General features: G+C 38.0%; 1 protein-coding gene across 4 annotated transcripts in view; it reads right to left on the reverse strand.

The window, feature by feature from the left end:
* Nucleotides 1–11,486: 11,486 nt before the first annotated feature.
* Nucleotides 11,487–26,965, reverse strand: part of RUNX1T1 (RUNX1 partner transcriptional co-repressor 1) — a 210,804-nt gene continuing 195,325 nt past the window's right edge. For 3 of the 4 annotated variants that reach the window (XM_070748033.1, XM_070748031.1, XM_070748032.1), the window contains one exon: nt 11,487–13,948. In XM_070748033.1, the coding sequence (XP_070604134.1) occupies nt 13,673–13,948 (276 nt within the window). In that variant the 3' untranslated portion in view covers nt 11,487–13,672. Of the gene's footprint in view, nt 13,949–25,455; nt 25,537–26,965 lie in introns of those variants that run through there. The other variant, XM_070748035.1, reaches the window with a different exon arrangement.

Genomic DNA, 26,965 nt, shown 5'->3' on the forward strand with positions numbered 1-26,965 from the left:
TACAGAATCTGTCAGAACTTGCTGGATTTTACCCCTTCTTTTGTTCCTTTTTTGCTCTTCGGTGAGTTTCAATAAATGGTCATTTATTTCATCTGTCCTGATCTCACAACCAAATAGGCTTGAGATTAGTGGTTGATAAACAGACATTTTGGTACCTGCGCTGTAGTTACAATGACACCATTCCAATTGTGTCCACTTCAACAATTATATAATTGATGTTCTGCTCTTCTTTGGGTTTATTTAAGCAAAAGCCAATTGTCTGGGGTACTTTACGAATTTGGATTCCCAGACTAGGGGAGTTCATTTCTTAAACTGTCTTGCTTGTAAGATTCTAAGTTTCCTACTTTGTCTTATTGAAAATCCAGCAATTGTTGGAAAAGTATATGAGTAACATTCTGACATCTTCCATCACCCACCCCACCCATTTCTTGGATAAAGTTTTAAAACAAAGCAGCATCTTTTATTTGTCTTTCAGCCCCATTCATGACGTGATTGTGTATTTCAATCTTCTCCTACCCAGTGTGTTCCAAATAGGCTGAGATAAAATCCCAGTCACCCCATTCAGCTTTTGGGACAGTTCGTTGTGATCCAACATAATTATAAAGAATCTGACTGGAAAAAAACATGCAGAGCTAAAATTAAGCGCCTACACCTTTAAGAAACAGACACAGCCTGACTTTCCCCATTACGGCTCGTTGCAGAGCATTCTGGTAGCTGTATTGCTAGGCTACAATTGAATTGTAAATTCAATTATCAATCATATATAAGAATTTTATACCCTACTTAACTATACACAATTATCTAATCCTTTCCCTTTCTATTGACCTTCCCCCTTTGATCCATTCTCTTTTGGTCTCTCAAAAAAATCCACTTCTTGTGTTTCCGTCCCAACCCCTTCTCTTAACTTTTCCTTTCTTTTATTTTTATGCTAATAACTTTTTTCCCAAAATTACTTTTCTTTCTTTTAAGTATGTTATTTGTATAAGTCTGCTCTCAATTCTTCCTAGTCTCTTCTCCCTATTACACCCCCCTTATTTTTTAATTGCATCTTCTGATACCAATGCTCCCCTCTTAATATTTTCTTATCACTGTAAATCCCTGTGTAGTCATCAATCTGTTTTTTATTTTCAGTCCCTTTTTCATCTGTGTAATTTCCTTGTTCTTCATTTTCATTTTCCACCCTTGTAAATTCTAAGTGTTCTTTATGATCTAACTTCATTTCTATTTTATTTTCACCTCTGATTTCCCAAAGGTAAGTATTTATGTCTTCATAGATGTATTTTAACATCTCAGTCAATTCTTCATAGATTCACGTCTTCATATTGTCAAGTTTACAATTCACAAAGTTCACAGATTTTTTAAACTTGCAGTTTAAGTCCATATAATATCTTTGTATTTCAGTCCAATCAATTCAAAATCCTCTTATCTTCTATCACCAAAATAGTGCATTATCAAACACAATGGCACAACCCGCACTGCTTTCAAGTCCTTTCAAACTCCCAGTTATCTTCTTACCAGCAAGATCAATTTCCAGCTGCCAGCAAATTCAAGCTTTCCAAAATCTGCTGCAGATGGCGTTGCCAGTCTCCAAATATAACAAAATAACTAACTCTTTTACAAAAGTATTTTAAATCTACTTAGCACTTATAAGATATTTTCTTCAAATTCTTTGTTCTTTTTCAGTCTATTTGACTTCCACCAAGTTGAATTATAAAGACATCCTCAAATTTGGCTTTTAAACTTATTCCTTTAACTTTCTCTATGGTATTTTCAATTGTTAGATAGCTGCTCACTTCATTTTAGAGTCTCTTTTGTTTCCTTTTAAATTTAAATTTTCTTTTTTTAATCATTAAATTGGCCAAACAGTCACACAGCTTTAGCCCTTCTCTCTCCAGCACAAACACTTAGATTTTGTCATCCGGGCAATCCAAAATCTCTACATTTCAATCGTTCCGATTATGGCCATCCCAGCTAATGGTGACAGAGTCATTTTCCACAGTTGCTGTCCAAGATGCTTATCCCAGTTCCCTGAGAGAGGGGGGTGGGTTTGCAAGCACCTCCAGACCATTGACGTGCCTTTTTTTTTCATGGATTCTCCAGGGTGGATATGACCTGGTTCCAATCCGGTTCTAGATCTCCAAACAGCTGGATTTTCCCCAGCGTACTGGAGACACCTGTAGCACTGCAATGATGGCTGTGCCCCTTCCTCATGTTCCTTTCTCAAATATAATGTTGGGGAAATTTTAATGTTGTAAGGTGGGGGTCACCTGTGTGATGTGGACAGCTGTATAAATTTATTTAATAAATTAAATATCAAGGTTACTAAATGAAAGTGTATAGAATCTGCATATTCAATCTGAGATGAACTATTCCTACAAAACGAAGATTAATTGATTTTAGTTATCCAGCTCCTGACGGGGTAAACTAAGCAACATTTATATGTAGATATCTAATAATTATTTTAAGACCAGAGGCCAAGGTATATAACTGGAAAAGCTAGAGAAGAAAGAACTGCAAATTGATGTATTTCTGTCTAAGGTTAGTAGGTATCAGTTCAAGCTGGGAGAGGTGAAGAACATTTATTGCATAAAATAATCTTGGTTAATTGTAAATAATTGGAAAGCTTTGCTGACCTTCAGGCATACATCCTCTAAGAATTACAAATAAGTGTAATTAAAAGGAACAAATTTCATAGTAGATAATTTTTATAAAAGATTAAAATATTAATTATTAACATATTTTTTAAAAAAAGGAATGAAACCTTTGGCAAAGAAATTGAAACAGAAAAGAAGTGCTAAAAATGAACAACAATGACCTCTTCTGATCTGGGGCGCTTTGATGATAGATTTTGGATTTTAAGACATCTCATAAGAACTTGTTATCTTGGGTAGTTTTGATGCTGTGCCTTAGGGATTTGATCGGTGCTGAATTGATACTCTTATATCTGAAACATAAAACTACTACTAAAGGAGGGCAAAATGTGTTGAATGAATAATTTGCATTTTTGTAACTTCACCGTAGAAAATGTTGATCTGTAACTGTCAGTGAAGATTCTCAGTTATCCAGATACAGTTGTCTGGAAATTGGACTTGTTTTGTTGGTTCGAAACATTTCTCTGTTTAGTTACGTAGCTTCTTAGGTCTGGGCAAGAAACCCCATATATGTCCATCAGGTAAGTATCATTTTTCACCTAATCTGGATAGACTTATTAGATGAATATTTATTTATTTATTTATTTATTTATTTATTATTTAGATTTGTATGCCGCCCCTCTCCGCGGACTCGGGGCGGCTAACAGCAGTAATAAAACAATGTACAATAATAATCCAATAAATACTAAAAATCATTAAAAAACCCATTAATATAAAAAACCAAACATACATACAGACATACCACACATGAAATTGTAAAGGCCCAGGGGGAAAGAGCATCTCAATTCCCCCATGCCTGGCGGCAGAGGTGGGTTTTAAGGAGCTTATGAAAGGCAAGGAGGGTGGGGAAAATTCTAATTTCTGGGGGGAGTTGGTTCCAGAGGGCTGGGGCCGCCACAGAGAAGGCTCTTCCCCTGAGTCCTGCCAAGCGGCATTGTTTAGTTGACGGGACCCAGAGAAGACCCACTCTGTGGGACCTAATCGGTCGCTGGGATTCGTGCAGCAGAAGGCAGAGAGCTGTTGAGATTTTAATGTTTTAATTCCTAAATCCTTTACACTAGGTGGGTGTTTAAGTGTGTCCTCCCTGATGAACCTATGAAGTTGTCTAAATTTTCCTGGGGATTGATGAAAGAGCAGCATAAAAGTGATGTCTAAGCTTGAATTGATATGCTAGAGACTCTAAGAGAATAGAAGTGTAAATGATGAGGTTCCGACTATACCTGTATCACCAAGTTAAAAATCAATAAACTGATAATTCCCAGCAATGTCATTAAAAATATTTTAAAAACTTAAATATTTAAATCGCTTCTAAACAGCCCGTTGAAGATCAAGCCTTGTTGATGTTCTGTTGGGCTCTCTGGTAGAATCCTCCCAAAAATTCACAGGTACAAATTTCAGACACACACACGTTTGAAAATTCAAAACAATGTTCTTTATAATGAAAATTCACTTAAACCAAGCCCTCTTTTTGTATAGCAAAGAGCACTCGTCTCCAAACAAACTGGTAATTTGTACAAGTCCCTTATCAGTTCTGTGATACTTAGCTTGCAGCTGTGGGGCAATTCACAGTCCTTCTTCTTTCACAAAGTGAAACACACTTTGCCCTGGTTTAGTTTCAAAGTGAGGAAAAATCAGCACACAAAAGGTCAAAGTCAGTAAAGCAGTCACGAAACACAACGATCAGATAATCCTCCACAATGGCCAAACCCACAGGCTGCTCTTTATAGCAGCCTCACTAATTACCACAGCCCCACCCAACCACAGGTGGCCTCATTTTCTTTGATAATAATCTCTCAGTTGTTGTTCCCTATGCATCGCTCTCCGCATGTGTAGCTGTATCATTAACTCTTGTTCTGAATCCGAGGAGGAGCTAGATAATTGATCTCCTTCTGAGCTGTCTGCCCCGCTCTCCTCCTCCCTGTCACTCCTGTCTTCTTGGTCAGAGGAGCCTTCATCAGCAGATTCCACGGGGGGGGGGCAAAACAGGCCTGCAGCATGTGGATGTCTCCCCCACATCCACAGTCTTTGGGGCAGGAGCTGGGCCAGAGCTAACCACAACAGTTGAAGAACAATCAGGGCAAATGAGAATCTTTGAATTTAAGAATATCAACAAACATCTGGATAGAAATAATTCAGCAGTGTGCTTCAATGTTCAAATGTTTTTGGCAAATTTCTCCTTAGCAGTCATAGGTCGAATTGCCTGAGCCATCATCCTTTTAGGGTCCAATGAACACTTAGTTTCTTAGTGGATTATTTTAAAGGAAACAAACAAAAATATTCTCCTAACTTACTCTGTGACAACATCCAAATCATCATCATTTGCACAGCTAGTTTTAATTTTGTGATTTCAAATAATCAAGTTTGACTATTTCCCAGGCATCTGTTTTGTGTATATTTGCTTATCTATTTTTATTCAATTTAGCACATTTTTTACTGAGGAAAAAGGTTTAAGATGGGAATTGAGGACTATGACTCAGATGTCAACATCTCAATGAAGGAACCGTGCAACATTTCATGCAATGAAATCTATGAAATTTCTAGTTTTGTTATCAACATCCTTCCACACCCACAGGAACATATGGTCCTTCTGTTTGTGCAAATAAGCAACTATTGCTTAAAGTAGATGTTTCTACTAACACTGTGTCTAATTACAAATAACAAACGCATGTATGTATGATCTCTGTTAACTGCCTTTCTCGTCAAGCTTCTCTCTGCATTCTGGTTAATCCAAAACAGCCCTTCTGCCGAAGAACAGACAGATGGATAATAGAGAATCCCCTCTGCACCGACAGGCACCCTAAACCTGGTTTAGGTTGCAAGCCAGTGATTAACAGTCTTCTCTATAAGTGACTTAGCTGTATTGTCCTTGAGAATATATTGGTAGTCTTAGACTAGAGTCTATTCCATATTTAGATTGTTCCCATAGTTATAATGATCAGAAAAATACATATGGTATGTTGTGGCCCATCCACATCCCGCGCATCTGGTCATGGATCCTCAGGATCCAGAAACGGTTGTGGCCTGCTACCCTAGGCCTGTGTACCTGGCACTAAGTCTGATAGTGAGGAGATTGAAGAGGAGGTGGTATCAGAGGATGAAAGCCAAACAGGGCCTTCTGCACTTCCCGAGGTGCACATGAGTGACTCAGGAGAAGAGGAGATTCTTGTTGATGGTAGGGTATGCAGTGTCCAGAAGGCACGAATGGCTAAGCAAGAGGACCTCTCTGTGTGACTAGATCTCTAGAATAATTGGCCATGCCCTTAGGCTATTTAAGGTTGAGGCACGTGATGCTTCAGTGCGGAAGTCATCTTTCGTTATGTTCCAGATGTCCCCTTGGATTTCTCTCTTGGGATATTGTTATTTCAATGATGAATTACAAACTGGAGAGTTGGGCTCATTGTCTCCGGGCTTCCTGCCAATTCAGAGTGAGTCAGTTAATGAGAGCTGTGTGATCAAAGAAGCTATCGGTGAGTTTGTGTTTTGGACTCTAATTAGCAGCTGGCACCAAACAGACTTACTTCTTGTTTTGTTGCTGGATTTCTAAATCCAAACTTTCCTGCTGCTAAAATATTAGAATTACATGCTTAAATCTTTTCAAATCAGTGTGTGGGAGGTTCATCGCTGGGACAGAATACAGTCCTGGCTTAACATCCAGAATTGGGACTAGCAATTGCATCAGAATGTGAGACATTAGATGACCACAACTTGCAATTTTACTTTACTATTGATGTTTGATGGAAGCAGGATGTGAAGAACACAAAAACAGTCATGTGAGCAGAAGAATCTGCAACAGTCATAAATGCCTTGGGAAGTGCCTGAATGTCAATCTCATGACCATGAAGATCCTGTGACTATTCTAAGTACGTGGATAAGTTGTAAAATTACTTTTTTCAATGCCGTCATAACTTTGAACGTTGTGATAGCTACCTGTGATGGCTGCATAGTTTAATTAAGAATAATACAAGTTCTTCAAACTTTGCAACCAGGCAGTGTTTGTGGGGATGGGTTTTTACTTTGTTAAATCATGGTTTTTTAAAGCCACAATTGACTGTGATCTTATATTACACTAAGCTGTCATTCAGGATTAGTTTACAATGCTTGTATTAATAAAACATACTTAGGTTAAAAAGTCCAATTCTATTTTGCTATGTCAACTAGCCTATCTGTGCATATTGCATGTTTTAACAGTATGGTTTAACAGTTAACTAGCCTTTATTTATCTTAAGAAAGTTAATGAATTCCTATTGGAATGTACAAAAATAAATTGGTTTTGTATAAGTCCTTCCACAACATCTTGACTATCCAGCCATTTCTTAAAGAATTATTTTCTTGCAAAGGAGGTACAACTTTAAAAAAAAAACAGATAAAAACTAAAAGAATGCCAACACCTTTTGCAGCTAATAACAATATTTTGAAAATTAAGTCCGGGGGCACCTTTTCTGATTAATCAATTTTATTTAAAGACATGACATTTTTGTGAGCTAAACTAACTCAATTCTTTACCTACAATCTTTAAGAGGTATTTTGGTGACACATATTTGACATTAAATATACTGCTCAAAAATAAACAAAGGGAACAGTTAAACAACACAATATAACTCCAAGTAAATCAAACTTCTGTGAAATCAAACTGTCCATTTAGGAAGCAACACTGACTGACAATCAATTTCACACGTTGTCAGCATATTCAACTTTGTACAGAACAAAGTATTCAATGAGAATATTTCATTTATTCAGATCTAGGGTGTGTTTTTTGAGTGTTTCCTTTATTTTTTTGAGCAGTGCATATCTTTATATATTTATAAATCCGGCATTTATTTCTGGGTTTTGGAAAAGGTTGAGTCTACGGAGAGGGGTGGCATACAAATCTAATAAATAAAATAAATAAATAAATAAATACGTCTCATATTAAACAGTGATAAGGGATCTTTTAAACAGGAGCAACTGTGGACATGCCTGCTAAGTTCCAATTAGGAGAAGGAGGTTACTCAAATAAAGCTGTGGTGAACTATAGGTAGTTTGTTACTTACGACCAGATTCTTTGTAAATGTCCCAAAGTTATGATGGATTTTCTGAGTTCATTCTGAAGTTCCAATGCTTCTCACCAAGATTAAGTGATCTAATTTTGGGCACTTGACAACCAAGTTTGCTTTTACATCCATTTGCAGCACATGGTTATATGATTTATGATATTTATAAATCTGGTATTTACTTCTGGTTTGGGGCAAAAACGTCCAATAAAAACAATGGATTTGCTTAATGACAGTGGTGTTTAATAAATAACTATTGTTAAAAAAAAGATCATAAACTTGGGTCAGCCGCATGGGTGACCTTGTTTTGCAAATGTCACAACTTAGAACCATAATGGACAAACTCCACTATGGCCATAAGTCAAGGACTAAAAGTATCTTGAACAGAATAACTTTCAGAACACTTGTGATATCAATGTAGGACTGTTTCTTTTCATAACTCTTTCAAAGGAACACACACTTACTTGCACACACACACACACACACACACACAAAACACAACATAGAAAGAATGGAAAAGTATGGATTTTTAACATTTTTTATTACACAGTAAAGAATACAACAATACCTGAATCATACTTTAAAGATTCACAGGTTGACAGACCATACATTACAGTCCAACTAAAGGGAAAAAAAAAGGATTAACAGGAAACCACAGTTCAGACATAGTAGACTTAAAAGCTCAAGAGTATGTTGACAAAAGCATGATGCCTAGTATACCACCCGCCGCCCCCCCACCCCAGTGTTAGTCTACCATTAACTTGTGGTACATGTCTGAATTAAGTATTGCACAACAACTTTTTTCTTTTTCACAATAATGTCGCAGAACCCAAAACAAAAAATCCAAAATAAACATAAAACAAAAAAAAGAAAAGAAAACCAAAGTACTTGAAAACAGAAACAAAACAAAAAAAACCTGCATTTCAACAGTCTCCAATTTATTTACTTTGTCCTGTCCCTTGAGCAGTTCAGACAACATGGAGTCAACGTTTCCCCCCCTAAATGTTTTCCAGACGTTGGCATGCTTTGCATATAATCCAGCCTTGTACATTTCAAATCCCCAAGACATGCACCGATACACACACACACTCACATCAACAGGCATACGCACCCCCACCCCGCAAACAATTTTCTTTTAAAAAAGGATAACAGAATGGTTTTTTTTTTTTTAAAAAGATACTGGCAGCCCCTGCCACACACACACACTCAACACACAGTTCCATGACAGAGAAAAAGAGGAAGAGGAGAGGAAGAGACATATTAGAGCAGTGTTTCCCAACCTTGGCAACTTGACGATATCTGGACTTCAACTCCCAGAATTCCCCAGCCAGCGAATGCTGGCTGGGGAATTCTGGGAGTTGAAGTCCAAATATCTTCAAGTTGCCAAGGTTGGGAAACACTGTATTAGAGGACGCCCTAGTTCTATTAGCGACCACGATTCAGATCTAACCCAATGAAGTTAGCTTTTATTTTTTTTTAAAAAATGTGTTTATTCCTACAAATTACACTCTCGCGTAGCCTGCATAATAAGTGACAAGCAAAAAAAGGAAAGTAACAAAAGTTTTATTTTTTTCTTTCTTTCTTTCTTTCTCTTCTTTAGGTTTATGAGGTCTGCATTGTTACCAAGAAGTGATATGGTTTGCAGCTGTATGAGCTTAACTTTTGGTATCCTGGTTCTTCGGTGCCCATTTGGTTTGACTAGACTAGACCAGTTTTTTTGTTAGCTACTGGTGCAATATACATGCTGTCAGAGGTAGAGTGAAACTTTTTTGCCACTGAGGAGACTGTAGCAAAACAGGAGGAGAGGAGGAAGAGGAGGAGACAGAGCTCAGAGTTAGGGGGAAATCTCTCTCTTTTTTTGTGTATTTGTATTTTTTTTTTTCACTCCGGGTGCCCTGAATTATAAAGTAATGAGACATACTGTACTAACCCCTTTCACACACTTATGTTCAAGAGCAACAATGTTGTTTCACATACATCATAGCTTCTAGAGACATAGAATTATTATGAGATAACACCATATATTTTATGTGCGTATGTGTGCGTGCATGTATCTATAGATGCACCTCCATACATACACATCCATACATATATGTTTTGGATTGTTAAACCCTTCATTGCCTACAGCTCTAGAGCAGTGTTTCCCAACTTTGGCAACTTGAAGATATCTGGACTTCAACTCCCAGAATTCCCCAGCCAGCATTCGCTGGCTGGGGAATTCTGGGAGTTGAAGTCCAAATATCTTCAACTTGCCAAGGTCGGGAAACACTGCTCTAGAGGAATGGACTCCAGTGTCACAAGCAGAGGAAGAACCGAAAGAGGTCGGAATGAATTTGGGAGCACCATGATCAAAGAGAACCTGTTATGTGCTTTTAATTTCCATGTAAGGCAAGGCAGTTGGCAAGCATCCATGCTTCTGCTACGTAAGAGCCAGGTTTCTCAACAATGAGGCAGACCCCTACAAGTCATATGTTGTTTGTACGGATGCTTTGTATTTTCAGTTTCTCCAGTTTCCAGCATTGTTTCTTAGCATGAAAATTGGACATTTGGTAAGAGTTGCCTTCTTTGTCCCGGACAAAAGTAAAATGAAGAAACAGAAAACTCCATCTCAGCTCACACAAGTTACTAAACCTTCCTTATCTATTGACTAATACTACTAGGGACAGTTTCTCTTATCCAGAAAACTCAACATGTGATTTTAATACTAGTAGTCCTCACCTACCAACTGCACTTGGGGCTGGCCGTTCCATTACTCAGCAATGTGATTGTAAAGTGGAAAATCACAATTTCTCAAGAGACTCAAGAGTTCATCACTTCTGGCGGTAGTCATTAAGTGAATAGCAATAGCACTTAGACATATTTACCACTTCACAGTGCTTCACAGCCTTCTCTAAGCAGTTTACAGAGTCAGCATATTGCCCCCAACCAATGAGTTCTCAATTTACCCACCTCGGAAGGAGGGAAGGCTGAGTCAACCTTGAGCCTGGGTGAGAATCAAACTGTTGTGCAGTCTGCAGAATTAGCATTGGATACTGCAATCAACCATTGCGCTGCCACAGATCTACAGCTGTGCTTAGATTGCATTCAATACTGCAATCTAACCATTGCGCTCACAACTCTTAAGTACATCATGTGACTGCAAATTTGAATTCCCGCTAGCTTCCCCATTGACTTTGCTTTTCAGAAGCCAGCGGAAAAAGTTGAAAATGGTGATCATGTACTTAAGAGGCTGAGACCATGTGCACTGGTTGACAAGTGAATCAGGATTGCAGGGACACTGCAGTGGCCACAACTTCGAAGACCTCTTAAGTTTCATTATTCAGTGCCATCATAATCTGAATGGCCATGGAGCAAGTTGTTGGTAAATTAGGACTGTCTGTAATAGAGTTATTTAAACAAAATGTGTGTAGCCACTGAGCAGCCCTTATAGACAGATGCTTGGGCAGCAGCTTGGGCGCTCCGGTGCTCCGTCCCGGTAGGCAATTCCAGCCCCCGATGTGCCCCCGCACAAGATTTGGCTTTTGCGTGTGCAGAAGCAAAAATATTGGCAAAAATTACCAAAATCTCTCTCACTAGCACATCTTGCATATGTGCCAAATCTCGCACCGATGGGCACAGCGGTAGGAGGTAAGATGATCGGCCCTTCACTGCCTATAACTGAGGGAGTTCTTGGTATCCAGGCCCATCTAATCAACTTTTTAACTATATGGCACAGAAATGTTTCTTTTTTTCTTAGAGAAAGCTTGAAATAAAAATATTTAGGAATGCCTTCTGTAGTGGCATTCAATAAAGAGATGAAAACTAATTTATTGCATGGTTTACTTGGTAAAAAAAAGCACATAACCATCTTATGGGTTGTTTACATTTACAAATATTTCTGGCCTAGACAATGAAGGGTTAAATGAATGTACATTATGCCTTTGCTGAACATGGTTAACCTGCTGATAATTTGGAAAATAGAAACAATGCTTTCAGAACTCAGATTTTGGTCCATCAAATCAGTCTTTGGCTGACTTCCCTTTTTTTTTTGTTTTTCTTTTTTGTAATAATACTGTAATATAAACCTGGCATTCAGCAGTGTTAAAGCTGTCAATCTACATCTCAGCATTTGGAGCTCTAATCATCATAATTTCTATTTTGTAAAATCAGAAATACCGTACAACCTTACAGTGATAATGCATGCACTGCTTTTTATTAAAAAAGTATGATAGCCTGTTTTATTTTTATTTTTTTTTATAAAATACATATTAATGAATTTTGCAAAAGAAAAAAGAAAAAAAAAGGAGGGGAGAGAAAAATTAAAAAATAACCCACCACTATTCTAACCTACAGATAAATTCGGTGAAATGGCTCTAGCATCTTTAAAAAGTTTGCCCCAAAAAAGCATGCCTAGGAGTCATTATGACAGTGCAAAATACATTTATGTACATCCCTCTTAGAAAAACACCAATATTTTAGCATTCCAGGAAGCATGCTAGGTTTCAGAATGTTTTTTCCCCTATAAGAGAGTGAAATAGCAGCTCCGAAAGATAGCTTTTTTTTCTTTTCTTTTCTTCAGGAGAAATGAAAAAAGGAGGGGGGTTTCTTTCTTTTTTTTTCTTTTCTTTTGACCTTCTAGAGAAATATTACTACTACAGACAGATATAAAAGCAGCATAGAAAGTTTCTCACCTACTAGTAATAAAGAAGACTTTAAATGTGAGCATAGTTAACTACAATGCGTTTTCACATTTGCCCCAACACATTTACAAGAAAAATAAAAGAAGAAAAAACAACAATTGGGAAAACTCACAGGACAGAAGTGCTTTTACACCAAGAGAACTACTATATTTTTCCTTATTTTCAATTTTTTTTAAAATTAAAAACCCTGACAGGATGAGGTGGAAAGAATTTGGATGAGATCTGGAGCTGGAGTCACTTCATCGTCACCATCGCTGATACAAAAACGAACGAGGTGAAACAGACTGGATAGTCTTCTTCTGCGAAATCTTGTAAAAAAAAAAAGTCAATAAATTTTGAAGCTTGATTTTTTTTTCCTTTTTGAGAGCGGGAAGGATAGAAGCAGCTGGTTGATATTATAGCTGCCAAAATGCTAATTAACTGCAGGCTGTGTTCTTATTTCTGTTCTAAAAAAAAAAAATTACAAAACCAAACCAAAACAAAAAAATAATCCCCACCAAAAAACCGAAACAAAGGACAAAAAAAGAAGAAGAGATCTTTGTGTGATGGTATTCCTCCCCCCCCACACACACTTTTGCTGCTCTTTTTAAATCCTTCATCCCACTGCAATCATCTTCCATTTTTCATTCTGTTGACCTGGATATTATTATTTCATTCAGAAACAAGGGGGAAAAAAAGTGAACATCTGTGTCTCCTTCCAATCTGCTGCACATCTGCGTGTTTTTGATACGGGTCTTCACAGTTCAAGTCAGTAACCCATGGACGCTATTCATCTTCTTATTAAAATGTCTGCTGCTTTATCCAATGCTTAAGCCCATGGGGGGTTTGTTTTCTTGCTTGCTTGCTTTCTCTCTCTCTCTCTTTCTCTCTCTCATTCTCTCTCTCTTTCTCGCAGTTTTAAAAAAAAATCCATTTTTTTTTTGTTACAAAGAACATCGTGACTTTATATTATTAGCATTTTTGCTTTCAACAGCAATTAGCAATCTCTTGGTTTGCTGTTTGGTAAAGCATCGTGTTAATGAGGTCACCTAGTTTAAAATCCCAGCTACCGGAAAATAACAGGGAGGAGGTCAAATTTATCATTGTGTGTATGTTCAATCTTCTCTGTTTCCTAAAGGAAAGATAACTTTGTTATCCAGAATAAGTCATTATGACCCGTTACTGGCCTTCTGGGTTTTGCTTCTACCTCAAGATACAATATAATTTCTTTTATAATATTGAAATGTGAAAGTTCAGTAGAAACCTTTGAGTATCTGAGGATGAGGATTCTGTTTTGCTTTGTATTTGTCTTTAAGTATTTTAAAGTTCAGTCTTAGCGAGGAGTTGACTCTATGGTGCTTGGAGTTCCAGGGGTGTTTGACCTAGGCGTAGCTGCTGGTGGGGTGTCGATGGGGCTCCCGGCTCCACTGTTCGGTGTGGCGGAGGAGCTGACTGCTGGTGTTTCCCCTTGTGGCTGGGCCTGTAGAGTCTGTCCACAGAGGTGGTGGTGTTTCTCCCAGTCTTTATGTTGGCAAAATGAGCCGCAGTAACGTGCAGTGTTGCAACCGCTGCATGTTTCGCTGGCTTTACGGCCACAGTTCCAGCAACTCTGCATAAAGATAGGGCGAAAAGAACAAAGGATGTAAAAACATTGGTGAGAAATTCTACAGGTAGAATGAGCATGAAACTGCCCATTTTGAGAAACTGGGAGAGAAGGAGAAAACTTCAATTACTACACAGAAGAATATCCAAAATATCCAAATCTTGGCCGTCTGACAGGCCAAAGCTAGGATCTAGAGCACTGCATCCAGTTCTGGTCACCACACTTCCAAAAAGATATAGTGACTCTAGAGAGGGTGCAGAAAAGAGCAACTAAAATGATAAAGGGGCTAGAGACTAGGTCATACGAGGAAAGGTTGCTGGAACTGGGCATGGATAGTCTAGTAAAAAGAAGGGCTAGGGGGAAGGGGGACATGATAGCTGTATACAGGTACTTAAGGGGTTGCCACAGAGAGGAGGGGGACACACTGTTTTCCAGGGCACCAGAGGGCCGGATGAGGAACAATGGTTGGAAACTGACCAAGGAAAGATTCAACCTGGAGATAAGAAAGAATTTCCTGACAGTGACAGCGATCAACCAGTGGAACGGCCTGCCAGTGGAGGTTGTGGACTCCCCAACTTTGGACACTTTCAAGAGGAGATTGGATTGCCATTTGGCTGGGATGATGTAGGATTTCCTGCTCAGGCCGGGGGTTGAACTTGATGACCTGTAAGGTCCCTTTCAACTCTAATAATAATAAATAACTCTCCTTTAGAATATTTGCCATAATAACACATAAGATTTGGTAACCTGCCACTGATGTATTTTTATGACTTATAAATCAATTCCACTACAACTGATCCAATTAAAAAATAGAAATAGTGGTTAGAAACCACTGACATCTAACCTTTAGAAAGGAAATGCATTGGTTTTAAGAAGCTCCTCCTTGAAACGAACAATTTTGGATCTCACCAAACACCAAAGCAATGCCTTAGTCATTAAATGGGGGAAGATTTAAGATAGAATTAGGTTTTGAGGCATACTTGGCTCAAAATGGTAAGGGAAGCACACCACCAAATTTTAAAAATCCACATACTGAGGCATTATTGTTAAATATGTGCATATAATAATAATAATAATAATAATAATAATAATAATAATAATAATAATAATAATAATAATTAATAATAATAATAATAATTTATTAGATTTGCATGCCGCCCCTCTCCGAAGACTCGGGGCGGCTCACAACAAATGATAAAACAATATATATAGGCATGTAAATGAGAGAGGGTTCCTAAGGTACTGTATTTGCATGTTAGCCTCTGATTGGCTGTTCATTCTGGCGGGAGACTTGTTGCCATGTCAAAAGAGGTTTGTTACTTTGCGACACATATAAATAGTTAGAGACGCGCCACTTTCCCTCTGAGAGAGATTTTGCCTATACCTTTAACCGATCTGTTTTCATTGCCTGTTCTGACTAAAGAAAAATAAAGACTGCTAATTTGGCTTACTTCAAGTATTTTTCAATTATGACCCAAGGTGGACACACTCATACTTTTGTCTTTCTCTTCTTCCAGAATCTTTTTCAACTTCCCTGTTTTTCCCTGGAAGTTGTGTTGGTCTACCACTTAAAGGCTATTCTAGGCCCAATTCTGTATAACCTTCTGCGATCAGAAAAATTCAGTTAACTGCTCCTACCTACTATGATCACATAATAATTGAGTTTTCTGGAATGTGTAAAGGCCTTATTGTATTTATGCAACATAGGGAAAACATCAACATTCATTTTGATTGCAACAACCCTCAGCATTACAAAATAACTTGTCAAGGAAAATATTTCACAATCGCATCCCAATTTTATACCTCTATAAAAACCACTATATACCAGATCTTGATGCAGTAGATTTTGCATGCATTGGACCAAATTTCCTGCATTCAATGGACATTCTGGAAAACAACTAATCCACTAAAACAAGACTTCACTATATTATGCCTTCCTGCAGTATCCAGGAGACAGTGCACTTAAGAAAGAGATACATCAAAGAAGTTCCACATGAAAAACGGCTGCAGAAGTTGACTCAACAGGGTGCACTCTACAGATAGTCCTTGACTTACAACTGTAAATGAGTCCAGAATTATGGTAATATGTTGTGCTGCTTGTTAAGCGGATTATCATCTGACTGCATCTAATTTGTTATGCAAATCCACTATCTGCAAGGGGCGGGGTTTGTTTGGGTTTTTTTTGGAAACCAGAATTAAATGCCTATTTCCAGGTCGCTGCTGGCAAATCATCACCAGACAACTCACCACCGCAGAGGGCTGTAAGGAGGGGAACTACGCTTCCCTTCTCCACTCTCTTCCTCTCTTTTCCCTCCTTGATCGGGCTTAGCCCCCCTACCGCCACCAATATCCCCTGAACTCTGTGTGACTCTCTCCCAAGTTATCTTTTTTCTGGTTGGGAAGAGTGTGAAAAACTCCGGCTTCCCTCCCCATTTTGTCTAGATTTTTTCCCCCACAGTCCAAGCTACAGAAGAGGAGCAGGAGGTTCCTCTTGCCTACGGCATTCTCACATTACATTACATTGACAGTCTCAAAATGGGTGAACAGTGCGGTCAGGCGGTAGGGAAAGCAAGTTGAATGCTTGGCTGCATAGCTAGAGGTACAACAAGCAGGAATAGGGAGATTGTGATCCTGCTGTAGAGCGCTGGTGAGACCACATTTGGAATACTGTGTTCAGTTCTGTAGACCTCACCTACAAAAAGATATTGATAAAATTGAACGGGTCCAAAGATGGGCTACAAAAATGGTGGAAGGTCTTAAGCATAAAACGTATCAGGAAATACTTAATGAACTCAATCTGTATAGTCTGGAGGACAGAAGGAAAAGGGGGAACATGATCGAAACATTTAAATATGTTAAAGGGTTAAATAAGGTCCAGGAGGGAAGTGTTTTTAATAGGAAAGTGAACAAAAGAACAAGGGGGCACAATCTGAGGTTAGTTGGGGGAAAGATTAGAAGTGACGTGAGAAAATATTATTTTACTGAAAGAGTAGTAGATGCTTTGAACAAGCTTCCAGCAGATGTGGTTGGTAGTGTTGGGTGAACCGAAATTGCAAAGTTTGGGCTTGTGCTGAACTTTGCAGTGCTCGGCATGCCAAACCCGAACCTTTTTAAAAGTTTGGGTAAAGTTCGGGTTTGGGTTTGCCGTTCGCTCGAACACCGCGAAACGCCACCGCATGGGAAGAGAGTGGGGAATCCCATCGTGGGATTCCCCACCTAGTTTTGCTTGTAAAAATAAAAGGAATTCCCCACCTCCTTGTTTATTTTTACAGAAAAGGACGCTGCAGCAGTTTGCTGCTGTTCGGGTTTGGGTTTGGGTTCGGCGACCTCACCCGAACTTTGCCGTGAAATTCGGGTGAGTTCTCCGAACCCAAACTTCGTTGGGTTCGCCCAACAATAGTGGTTGGTAAATCCACAATAACTGAATTTAAACATGCCTGGGATAAACATATATCCATCCTAAGATAAAATACAGGAAATAATATAAGGGCAGACTAGATGGACCATGAGATCATTGCTGTGAGCCGCCCCGAGTCTGCGGAGAGGGGCGGCATACAAATCTGATTAAACTTAAACTTAAACTTCTGCCATCAATCTTCTAGCTGCCCCGAGTCTACGGAGAGGGGCGGCATACAAATCAAATAAATAAATAAAATGTTTCTATGTAACTAATAAAAGGAATTATCCGATGATGAGTTTGTTATTGTTCCATGCTGTTCTGAGACAAAGACACCGGAAAAAAAAATCACCAAAAATCAGTGGGTTCATATCAATACGGCTCTTCCCTCCCCATCACACTGGTATGAACCCACCATTGCCTACCAGGTTTCAAAAAAACCTGTGTACATGTGTGGGGGTGGGGAGGCAACGCAGGAGGGCAGCACACATGCATGGTGGGGAGGGAAGGGGTGTGTGCACATGCAAGCATGCTAACACACCCACACACCCTCTTTTTGGCATGTGAACCAAAAAAGGATCACCATCACTAGATGGTCCTATACTTAGAATGTATATTATTGCTTTTTATTATTAATTTAATTATCATAATTCTGTTTCATGATGGAGGCTGTGTAAACTGAATATATTATAATTTAAATAATAATAATACACTTACAAGATAGCTTGCAATACTTAAAAACATAACATTTTCAATTTTAAATATACTGTACAAGCAGTGATGGGTTCCTACGGATACGGTCAGGTATGCAGTTCCTGTAGCAAAATTTTGATCAGGTACACGGTACCATTAGCAAAATTTTGATATTTTTTCCTTTTTTCCCCTTCTGGGCTCTGGATATGTTTTTCCAATCACAGTAAATGAGGTTGAATGTGTATAATTTTAGAAGAGCTGTGCATGCGTGTGTACATACACTTTATATAGTAGATAATCGGGGGGGGGGGGGGGGGCTAGTGCCCGGACCGGGGGGAACACAGTGGGGTAGTGAAAATGGAGCTCCACCCCAGAGCACCCAATTTGCACTAAAAGATGTTGAAACAAAATGTATAAGCCACGCCCACAGTGTGGTAGTAAAAATTTTGGTAGCCCATCACTGCATACAAGTACAGTGATACCTTGTCTTACGAACTTAATTGGTTCTGGGATGAGGTTTGTAAGGTGAAAAGTTTGCAAGACGAAACAATGTTTCCAATAGGAATCAATGGAAAATCGATTAATGCGTGTAAGCCCACAACTCACCCCTTTTGCCAACTGAAGCACCCGTTTTTGCACTGCTGGGATTCCCCTGAGGCTCCCCTCCATGGGAAACCCCACCTCCGTACTTCCGTTGCCAGCGAAGCGCGCGTCTTTGTGCTGCTGGGATTCCCCTGCAGCATTGCAAAAACACAGAAGTACGGAGGTGGGGTTTCCCATGGAGGGGAGCCTCAGGGGAATCCCAGCAGCTCAAAAATGGGTGCTTTGCTGGCAACAGAAGTCCGGAGGTGGGACATCCCAGTGGCAGCAGCTTGGATTTGTAAGGTAAAAATAGAAAATAGAAGAGGCAAAAAAAATCTTTTTGTATCTTGTGAAAGGTTTGTATGACGAGGGGTGTGTAAGACGAGTTATCACTGTCTCTTTCCTGAAGCGGGAAAAAAAACCACCCAGAAACTTCAGAAATTATATTATTATATTGGATTTTTCTGGCTCCCTGTATGGATGCACCATCAATAGATTTTCACTGTGGGACAAGTAAGGACATATTGCTGAAAATACCTTTTTTCCCATTCAAAAAAGTTGGTGCTTAAGATACTGAAATTTCTGTCCAGGTCTACGTTTCATTCCAAAGCACAAGAATTCCTTGCTAAGCACATAGCCAGCTGATGACATCTTACATTTCTGCTCCCTGCCAAACAGAAAGCCACCAAAAGGATGCCTGCTGCTCCTTTCCCTCCAGATTTACTGTGCCAGCTGGATCACTGGAGCAAAGCCAGGAGATAAGTGAAATTCCTAAACTACAACAGAAATCCCAATTACCAGGAAGAACAAAGGCCTAAGTCCAAAATACTGTTTTAAGGAAATTAAACATTTAATCGGAGTCAAGTGGCTTCTTTAGAAAACAGTTCTGGTGTAAGACATACTCTCTCTCTCTCTCTTTTTGGCACAGGATGGTTTTGGCAGATGCAAAATATTTAAATGTCCAGTACTCATACCTCCTTTCCCTTTCCCTTTCTCCTTCATAGATTGAATTCAGATGCAGCATTTCTATCTAAACTCATACCGATGAAGTGTGCAGACTAAACCAGGTAATTACAAATGCATGAGCTAGGGGTTAGCTGCTTTTCTTTTTCTTTTGGCATTTACAGAAATTGTTCCCATCTTTTAAAAACTCTTCTTAAAAGGTGGAATTACTAGCACAGAGAAACAGATGTTTTTAGTGGTTCAACTGCAAGGAACATAGGCTCCTTGTCTGCCATCAGCTGGTTTTGATTCACTGTCCATGGTTTCAGGTTCATTCTGAGGATTGTGGGGGACAGTTCACTGTAATTTTAGAATTATTTAATAGGGGAGGGATTATCATGATGAAAAATTATAAAAATCACAAACAAAAATCACAATAATTTTCAATAGATTTTGCGGAGTTTGAAGCCCAGTTTTACAACCCATCAAACATTGCAGCTGTATAACTTGTATTATTTCACTGGAGCCAAAGCAAAAACTTTATGTAAATCTCGGGGACAGAAGGAGACCATGCTTGTCATTACTGATCAGTTTTATGTCTCTTAGCTTTTAGGAGACTTCCTGAATCAACACAATCTTCTAGAAACCACCACTTGAGGGGATTTAGAATAACAGCAAGGCCCTAAGTTCTGCACCTAAAATATACAGAGTCTCCTGATAAAGACAGATTCCCTGGACCAGGATTGGTAAAGAATTTGACCTGTGAAACTGAAGAGCTACTCCAAAGCAGTTGGACAATATTGGGTTGGAGAGACAATTAGGTGTATTCTCATGCCCTTCTAACACTGGCGCAAACATGCCCTGGTAACTGTTTTTACATGACATATTTATTTATTTATTTTGTCCAATACACAATGAGGGTTTTAGTGGGTATATATCTACATACACATAGTAAAATACATGATGAAGGTTATAGAGGAGATACTCATAGTAAAATATATCTAAGAAATAATAGAAAAGAAGATATAGTAATAGAACATATCAATGAAAGAATAGAAGAAGAGATATCGGAATAGAAGAAAGGTATAGGAGATATAGGAGAGCAATAGGACAGGGGACGGAAGGCACTCTAGTGCACTTGTACTCGCCCCTTACTGACCTCTTAGGAATCTGGATAGGTCAACCGTAGATAATCTAAGGGTAAAGTGTTGGGGGTTTGGGGATGACACTATGGAGTCCGGTAATGAGTTTTACGCTTCGACAATTCGGTTACTGAAGTCATATTTTTTACAGTCAAGTTTGGAGCGGTTAATATTAAGTTTAAATCTGTTGTGTGCTCTTGTGTTGTTGCGGTTGAAGCTGAACTAGTAACATTTTCTTCACTTCACTGCCAGCCTACTGCTGAGGAAGCTTAATATCATATCGAGTTTTAGTGTTGTCCCTCTTCTCCTGATATAATTTTAGGTGGATAATATCTATCAGCCTTAATAAATGATGTGATTGATGATGCTGTCAAAATGGGACCGACCCAACATCCATTGGCCATTTGAGGTTCTGCAGATTCACTGAGCCCTGCCTCCACAGCAATTTTCTATTTGGCTGTAGAAGACACATGGGTTCCACAGAGGCATCTGCTTGTATAATGCTTGCCCTTCTTTTTCTTCCATTCAATTGTGCTTGATTCTCAGACACTGCCTGGACAAGTCCCTGCAGTTTTCTTAGCAAGATTTTTCAGAATTGGTTTGCGGTTGCTTCTTTCCTAGGGCTAAAAGAAGCGACTGGTCCAAAGCCTCTCAGCTGGCTTTGCATCTAAGGTGGGAATAGAACTCATGGTCTGCCAGATGTTTAAGATTATTTTTTTTGCCCCACCTTTTATTATTCTTGTAATTCATCATTCCTATCACCCATTTCCTCCCATGTTGACTGTATGACTGTAACTTGTTGCGTATATCCTAAGATTTTTATTAATATTGCTTCTTCATTGCTTATTTGACCCCTATGACAATCATTAAGTGTTGTACCACATGATTCTTGACAAATGTATATTTTATTTTATGTACGTTGAGAGCATATGCACCAAGACAAATTCCTTGTGTGTCCAATCACACTTGGCCAATAAAAAAATCTATTTTATTCTATTCTATAACTAATACTGCACATTGGATAGCAAATCAATTTAATGCACAGCTACATTAATGTGCCAATGTAAAAAACCCCACTAGCTTATTGCTATTAGTCAATTGATTTGAAGCCTTGGTGAAAACATACTGAGGCTATAATCTGGCAGGGCATAGTTATTCAATACTTGGATAAAATTATGGATTGTAGCTTGAAGCAGTATGAAAAGTAACAAGGAAAGATATACTAATCCTGTTCTCTTTGACTTCTTTTATATCTCTAAGGGATCAATATTCAGGAAGTGTTAGAAAGGCATTTCTTGTTCTTCACTAGCTATTTGTCCTAAGGAAGTATTAAGAGTAGGTTAGTGCTCCTGGAAAAAGGTTCTCAAATTTTGACACAGTGGCCAATCAGGTCATTGTGAAGGCAAAAATTGTCATTAATTTCCATGCCCTCCTTCTGGGTCTCACACCATAGTTCTTCCCTCGGTGCTCAGAGATGCTAAGTATCTGGAATTATTGTCTCATGGACTACAGTCTCATAGCTGTGTAAAACAACTGTAAATAACAGTAAACATTTTTCTTGTGCAAAGCCTTGCCTGTGTATTGAGGTCTGTGCTGCTGACTGTAGTCTAAACCTCCTTGGATGTGAATATAAGAAACTATATACCGTATTTTTCGGTGTATAAGACACACCATTTTCCTCCCTAAAAGAGCCTGATAATTTGGGTGCGTCTTATATTCTGAATGTAGTTTTTTTTCCCCCAGCCATAACTAGTTGTTAATGATCTTCCTAGCTCTTACCTTGCAGGCTCTTTCATTGTTTCTCTCTGCAAAGAATGTTTTCCAAGCCCTAAGTCTTTGCAGGGTTTTTTTCATTACTCTAACTTGCTCTGAGTAAGTTTCTTTCCCGCCCTAGCCAGGTGCTAACGATTTTCCCAGCTCTTACCAGCTTGCAAGCTCTTTCATCGTTACTTTCTGCAAAGAATGTTTTCCAAACTCTGTCTTTGATTTTTTTTTCATTCTCTATTTGCTACAAATGTTTCTTTCCACCCCTAACCAGGTGCTAACAATGTTCTCAGCTTTTACCGGCTTCATTGTTAGTCTCTGCCAAGAATGTATTCCAAGCCCTGTCTCTGTAGGGTTTTTCCCCCCATTGCTTTACTCGCTCCAGATATTTCTTTCCAGCCCTAACCAGGTGTTATGAATGTACCCAAGCTCTTTCATTGTTACTTTCTGAGAATAATGTTTTCCAAGCCCTAAATCTTTGCAGGTTTTTCCCCCCCATTGATCTAACTTGCTCTGAGTAAGTTTTTTTCCAGCCCTATCCAGATGCTAACGATGTTCCCAGCTCTTACTGGCTTGCAAGCTCTTTCACTGTTACTCTCTCAGAATAATTTTTTAAGCCCTTAACTGGGAATAAAATAATGTGCTGAAGCTAACCAGACTAAGTATGCCATCCAGATGAATGCAGATTCTTTTCCCTATTTTCCTCCCCATAAACTAAGGTGCGTCTTATAATCCAGTGTGTCTTATACTCTGAAAAATACGGTATATACAACAGTGTAGTGCCATCTATAAATGTATAGATACTAAGTCCCATCTATAAGCTTATGCTTCAATCAATGTTAATGGCACTAAATGTGCTTAACTTTTGCTTTATCTGATTTAGGATTTCTTAAAAACCCTTGATAAACAATGATGTTCTCTCTGTCTTCCATGATGCACTTGAAATCAATGCAGGGAGAAAAGGCTTGAGAACATGAGTACCCCCATTAAAACCTATTCACAATGTTATTTTGCTTTACCTATGGTTGCAACTTTCTAGTTACTGATTACAGTCATTTTTTTACATCATACACATATATCCAGGATATTCACTTCTGGAGTAATCAATGTAATTCAAAGCACAGGAAAAGAAATAATAATAATAAAAATAAAGGAAGAAGATAAGAGAAGTGACAAAGAAATCCAACTAGACTGACTTTATAACAATACTATTCAGTCTTCCTCTCCAGACTTTTTTGTATTACTTCAAGCCATAATTGATTGCTTCTGGATTCAGTCCTGAAGCCGAATGGACTGGATTTAGTGAATGCTTGGGGTATGTTTGCATAACGAAGCCTATTTTGCTGTCTTTGCTTAAGTTTGGATATACCCAAGCTCTGCTGAAACATATTTTTGTTTCATCTTATTATTACAGCATAGTCTTAATTCTGAAAGTGCCTACTACTTCAGCTGAGTCCAAATGCTACAACCATATTATTAACCACATTATTAAGAAGTGAAAAAGCTTCTTGGATGAGAAGCAAAACGTCTTTAAAAACAAAGAAAGTCGATTTGCCTTTTGAAAACCATATTATATGGGACATATTATTAACCACAAACATTTTTAGAGAGCACCTTTAGTTTCTTACTAAAAAAGGATTCCCTGGATACTTGGGTCTGCTTTTGGTCAAAGTTATTGCAGCTGTTTATGAGTTACCTGTCTTGATATTAGGCCATTTGAAATATATTGTTCTCCCCAAAGAGACTGAGCTTTTAAAGATATTGAGAAAACTAAATGCTTTTCAAAAAGACTGCAGTACTGAAGCATCAGAGTATCTTCCTTTTTGAAAACAGCATGTAACAATTTGTTTTAAATTTATCCTAGTCTCCCTTAATTTAAAAATTTAGCAAAAAACATGTGACACACACACACACACAAAAACCACACACATCCTCCAAGAACACAAATCTTGTTAGACAGGGTTCACATTTCATCCTTGTAACAACAACCCTGTGAAGTGGGAAAAATAGGGAGAGAGAGAAAGAGAGACCAAAGGTCCAACGTTATTAAGTAGGTTCTTTGGCCGAATGTGAATTACAATTAGAAAATCTTAACCACTATATTCCCCATGGCTTATTTTCGCATAAGAAAATATACATTATATCTATACCCGCCTCTCTGTCTTGAAGTAGGATAATAATTCAGCTTTCCCTGACCTCGACCTCTCTAGAACTATTTAGTCTGCATTTCCCTGATGTCTCTATTGGCTGGAAATTCCGGAATTTTATTTTCAACATATTGGAATGGTTGTAACCATTTAAAGATCACATTCACAAACAAACTGCTTTGGCATAAGTAAAGTACATAATGCCAATACATTTTAATTTATATCAAATTTAATTCTGCAGAAGATTTGCTAAGAATGACATTTCTCTTTCATAGACATACACACAAACAGACACACATTTATTCTTAGTGGTTCTTTTTTAAAGGAAACGTTCAGATGTTGCAAATCAATTCCTTATGTCTCTTCTTTATTCATCTGCTACACATTAAGTTGAAACTCTGGGCATCTAGTCATTACCCAATAGCCTTTCATCTCTGGTGATGCCTGGGACCAATTAAAATCTTACTCTCCCTTAAATAATGGATGTATATTGCTCCATGCTGTAGATTTTGCCTGAGATTTTTGCCACTTCTTTCAGGATGGAGCAAAGGCTTAATTGGAATTTTTGCACCTAAATCACTCTAGATTTTACCAACTTACTTAACACATTAAATACCATGCTTAGAATAATTAAAGGTGTATAAATATTTCAAAATAGCTAAATTGTATGGAATATTTCACATAATTTAAAAATATTAAATTAAGGTGTTATCTTAAAAACATCTTAATTTAGCATTGAAAAATTGTTGAAAACTACACTCAAAAAAATGTTGGTACATGTCAAAAAGATATGATAAAAAGAAAGACCATAAACAAAATCTCCCATCAATGTTAAGCTGAAAGAAATTATACTTAGCATCTGTTTATTGGGGGGCAGGTTTAATCAAGACTTCCCTTTCCGCATGGATTTTAACATTTCTTTTTTCTCTGAAAGACACAAGAATTCATTTTATCCAAAACACTTTAGGATTTGCAACAGAATATATGATCCTCCCTCTGTATCCTTGCTTCCTGTTATATATGGTGCCATATGTGTCCCACAAAAGCTTTCAATGACATCTTCCAGCCTGAACTAAGGTTTTATCATTATTGTCCCTAATTTACTCTTTCTTGCTTTTTGAATGTTTTCTTCTGCCAGATGCTGTTTTCCCACCATTCTCTTTACAGAAAACCCTGAACTTGAAGTAATAGATTCCAGTTCAGAAAGGATCTCAGAAATCTGATAACATCTTTTGTTTGCATTCTAAAAGCCTCATTCTTCATTGCTCATACAAGTAAACTAAAAGTCCTTTCTAAAGGACTTTTATTACACTTACACAAAGTGATTTATTTTCTACTATGAAATACAGCTGTATATTGGTTGGAAAGTATTTGAAATGCAACCTATTTTTGAAATTGTTTTAACTATTATAGACAATTTAAAGATAACTCAAAACTAGTTATAAATTACCAGTATAAGGTTACATTTCTAATAATATTTATTTATCAAGTGAGATATGTTTTTAATGTTAATATAATAGTTGCCAAAAGATGACATTCCCTCCCCATCCTTTTATTATTCATTGTTCCTATGAATATAACCTTCCTATCTACATTATGGAGGAGCTAGCTAGCAATTGCAAAATAAAATAAGGAAATTTAGAGTAGCATTTGCATTTGACTGCATTTTAGCACATTGTGGAATACACGAAATCAGAAGGAAAACAGGAGCTCAATAAATCTAAATACTTTTAAAAATATTTTAATATTTGCATTAAATATTCTTACTTCAAAATCCTGTTGAATTGACTTAGTGGGATTACTCCATACTAAGTGAGCACAGCATTGCAATCTTAGGCTGACATAATGATAATGGGTAACTTTATCTTAATATACAATTTATAGGTTCCTTTTTTTTCTTCCATCGTATCCAATTCTGGAAACTATGTGGAAAATCCATGCAGTTCTCTTAGCAAGATTTTTCAAAAGTGGTTTGAAATTGTCTCCTTAGGGCTGAGAAAAAGTCAGTGACTCTTTCTTTCTTTCTTTCTTCCTTTCTTTCTTTCTTTTCTTTCTTTCTTTCTTGCCTGCCTGCCTGCCTGACTTGTATGCCGTCCTTCTCTGAAGACTAGGGGCAGCCCAATGCAGAACCAGAACTCAGGGACTTCCGGCTTCTAGCCTAATAATGCCTTAACCACTACACCAAATTGGGTCCAACTTTGAATAATAGAGATTCAAAGTTCACCCCAGTGAGTAGAGTACAAAATTTGGGAGATATCTCTGCCAATCATAACAAAGGAATATTTTGGCTAGTTATATAGCAAACCATATGAACCTAGGCATCTAAAGTTGCGTACAATTACTTAATTTTAGAAAC

This window comes from Erythrolamprus reginae, chromosome 3, assembly GCF_031021105.1.
Source record: "Erythrolamprus reginae isolate rEryReg1 chromosome 3, rEryReg1.hap1, whole genome shotgun sequence".
In the NCBI taxonomy this organism is placed as follows: domain Eukaryota; kingdom Metazoa; phylum Chordata; class Lepidosauria; order Squamata; family Dipsadidae; genus Erythrolamprus; species Erythrolamprus reginae.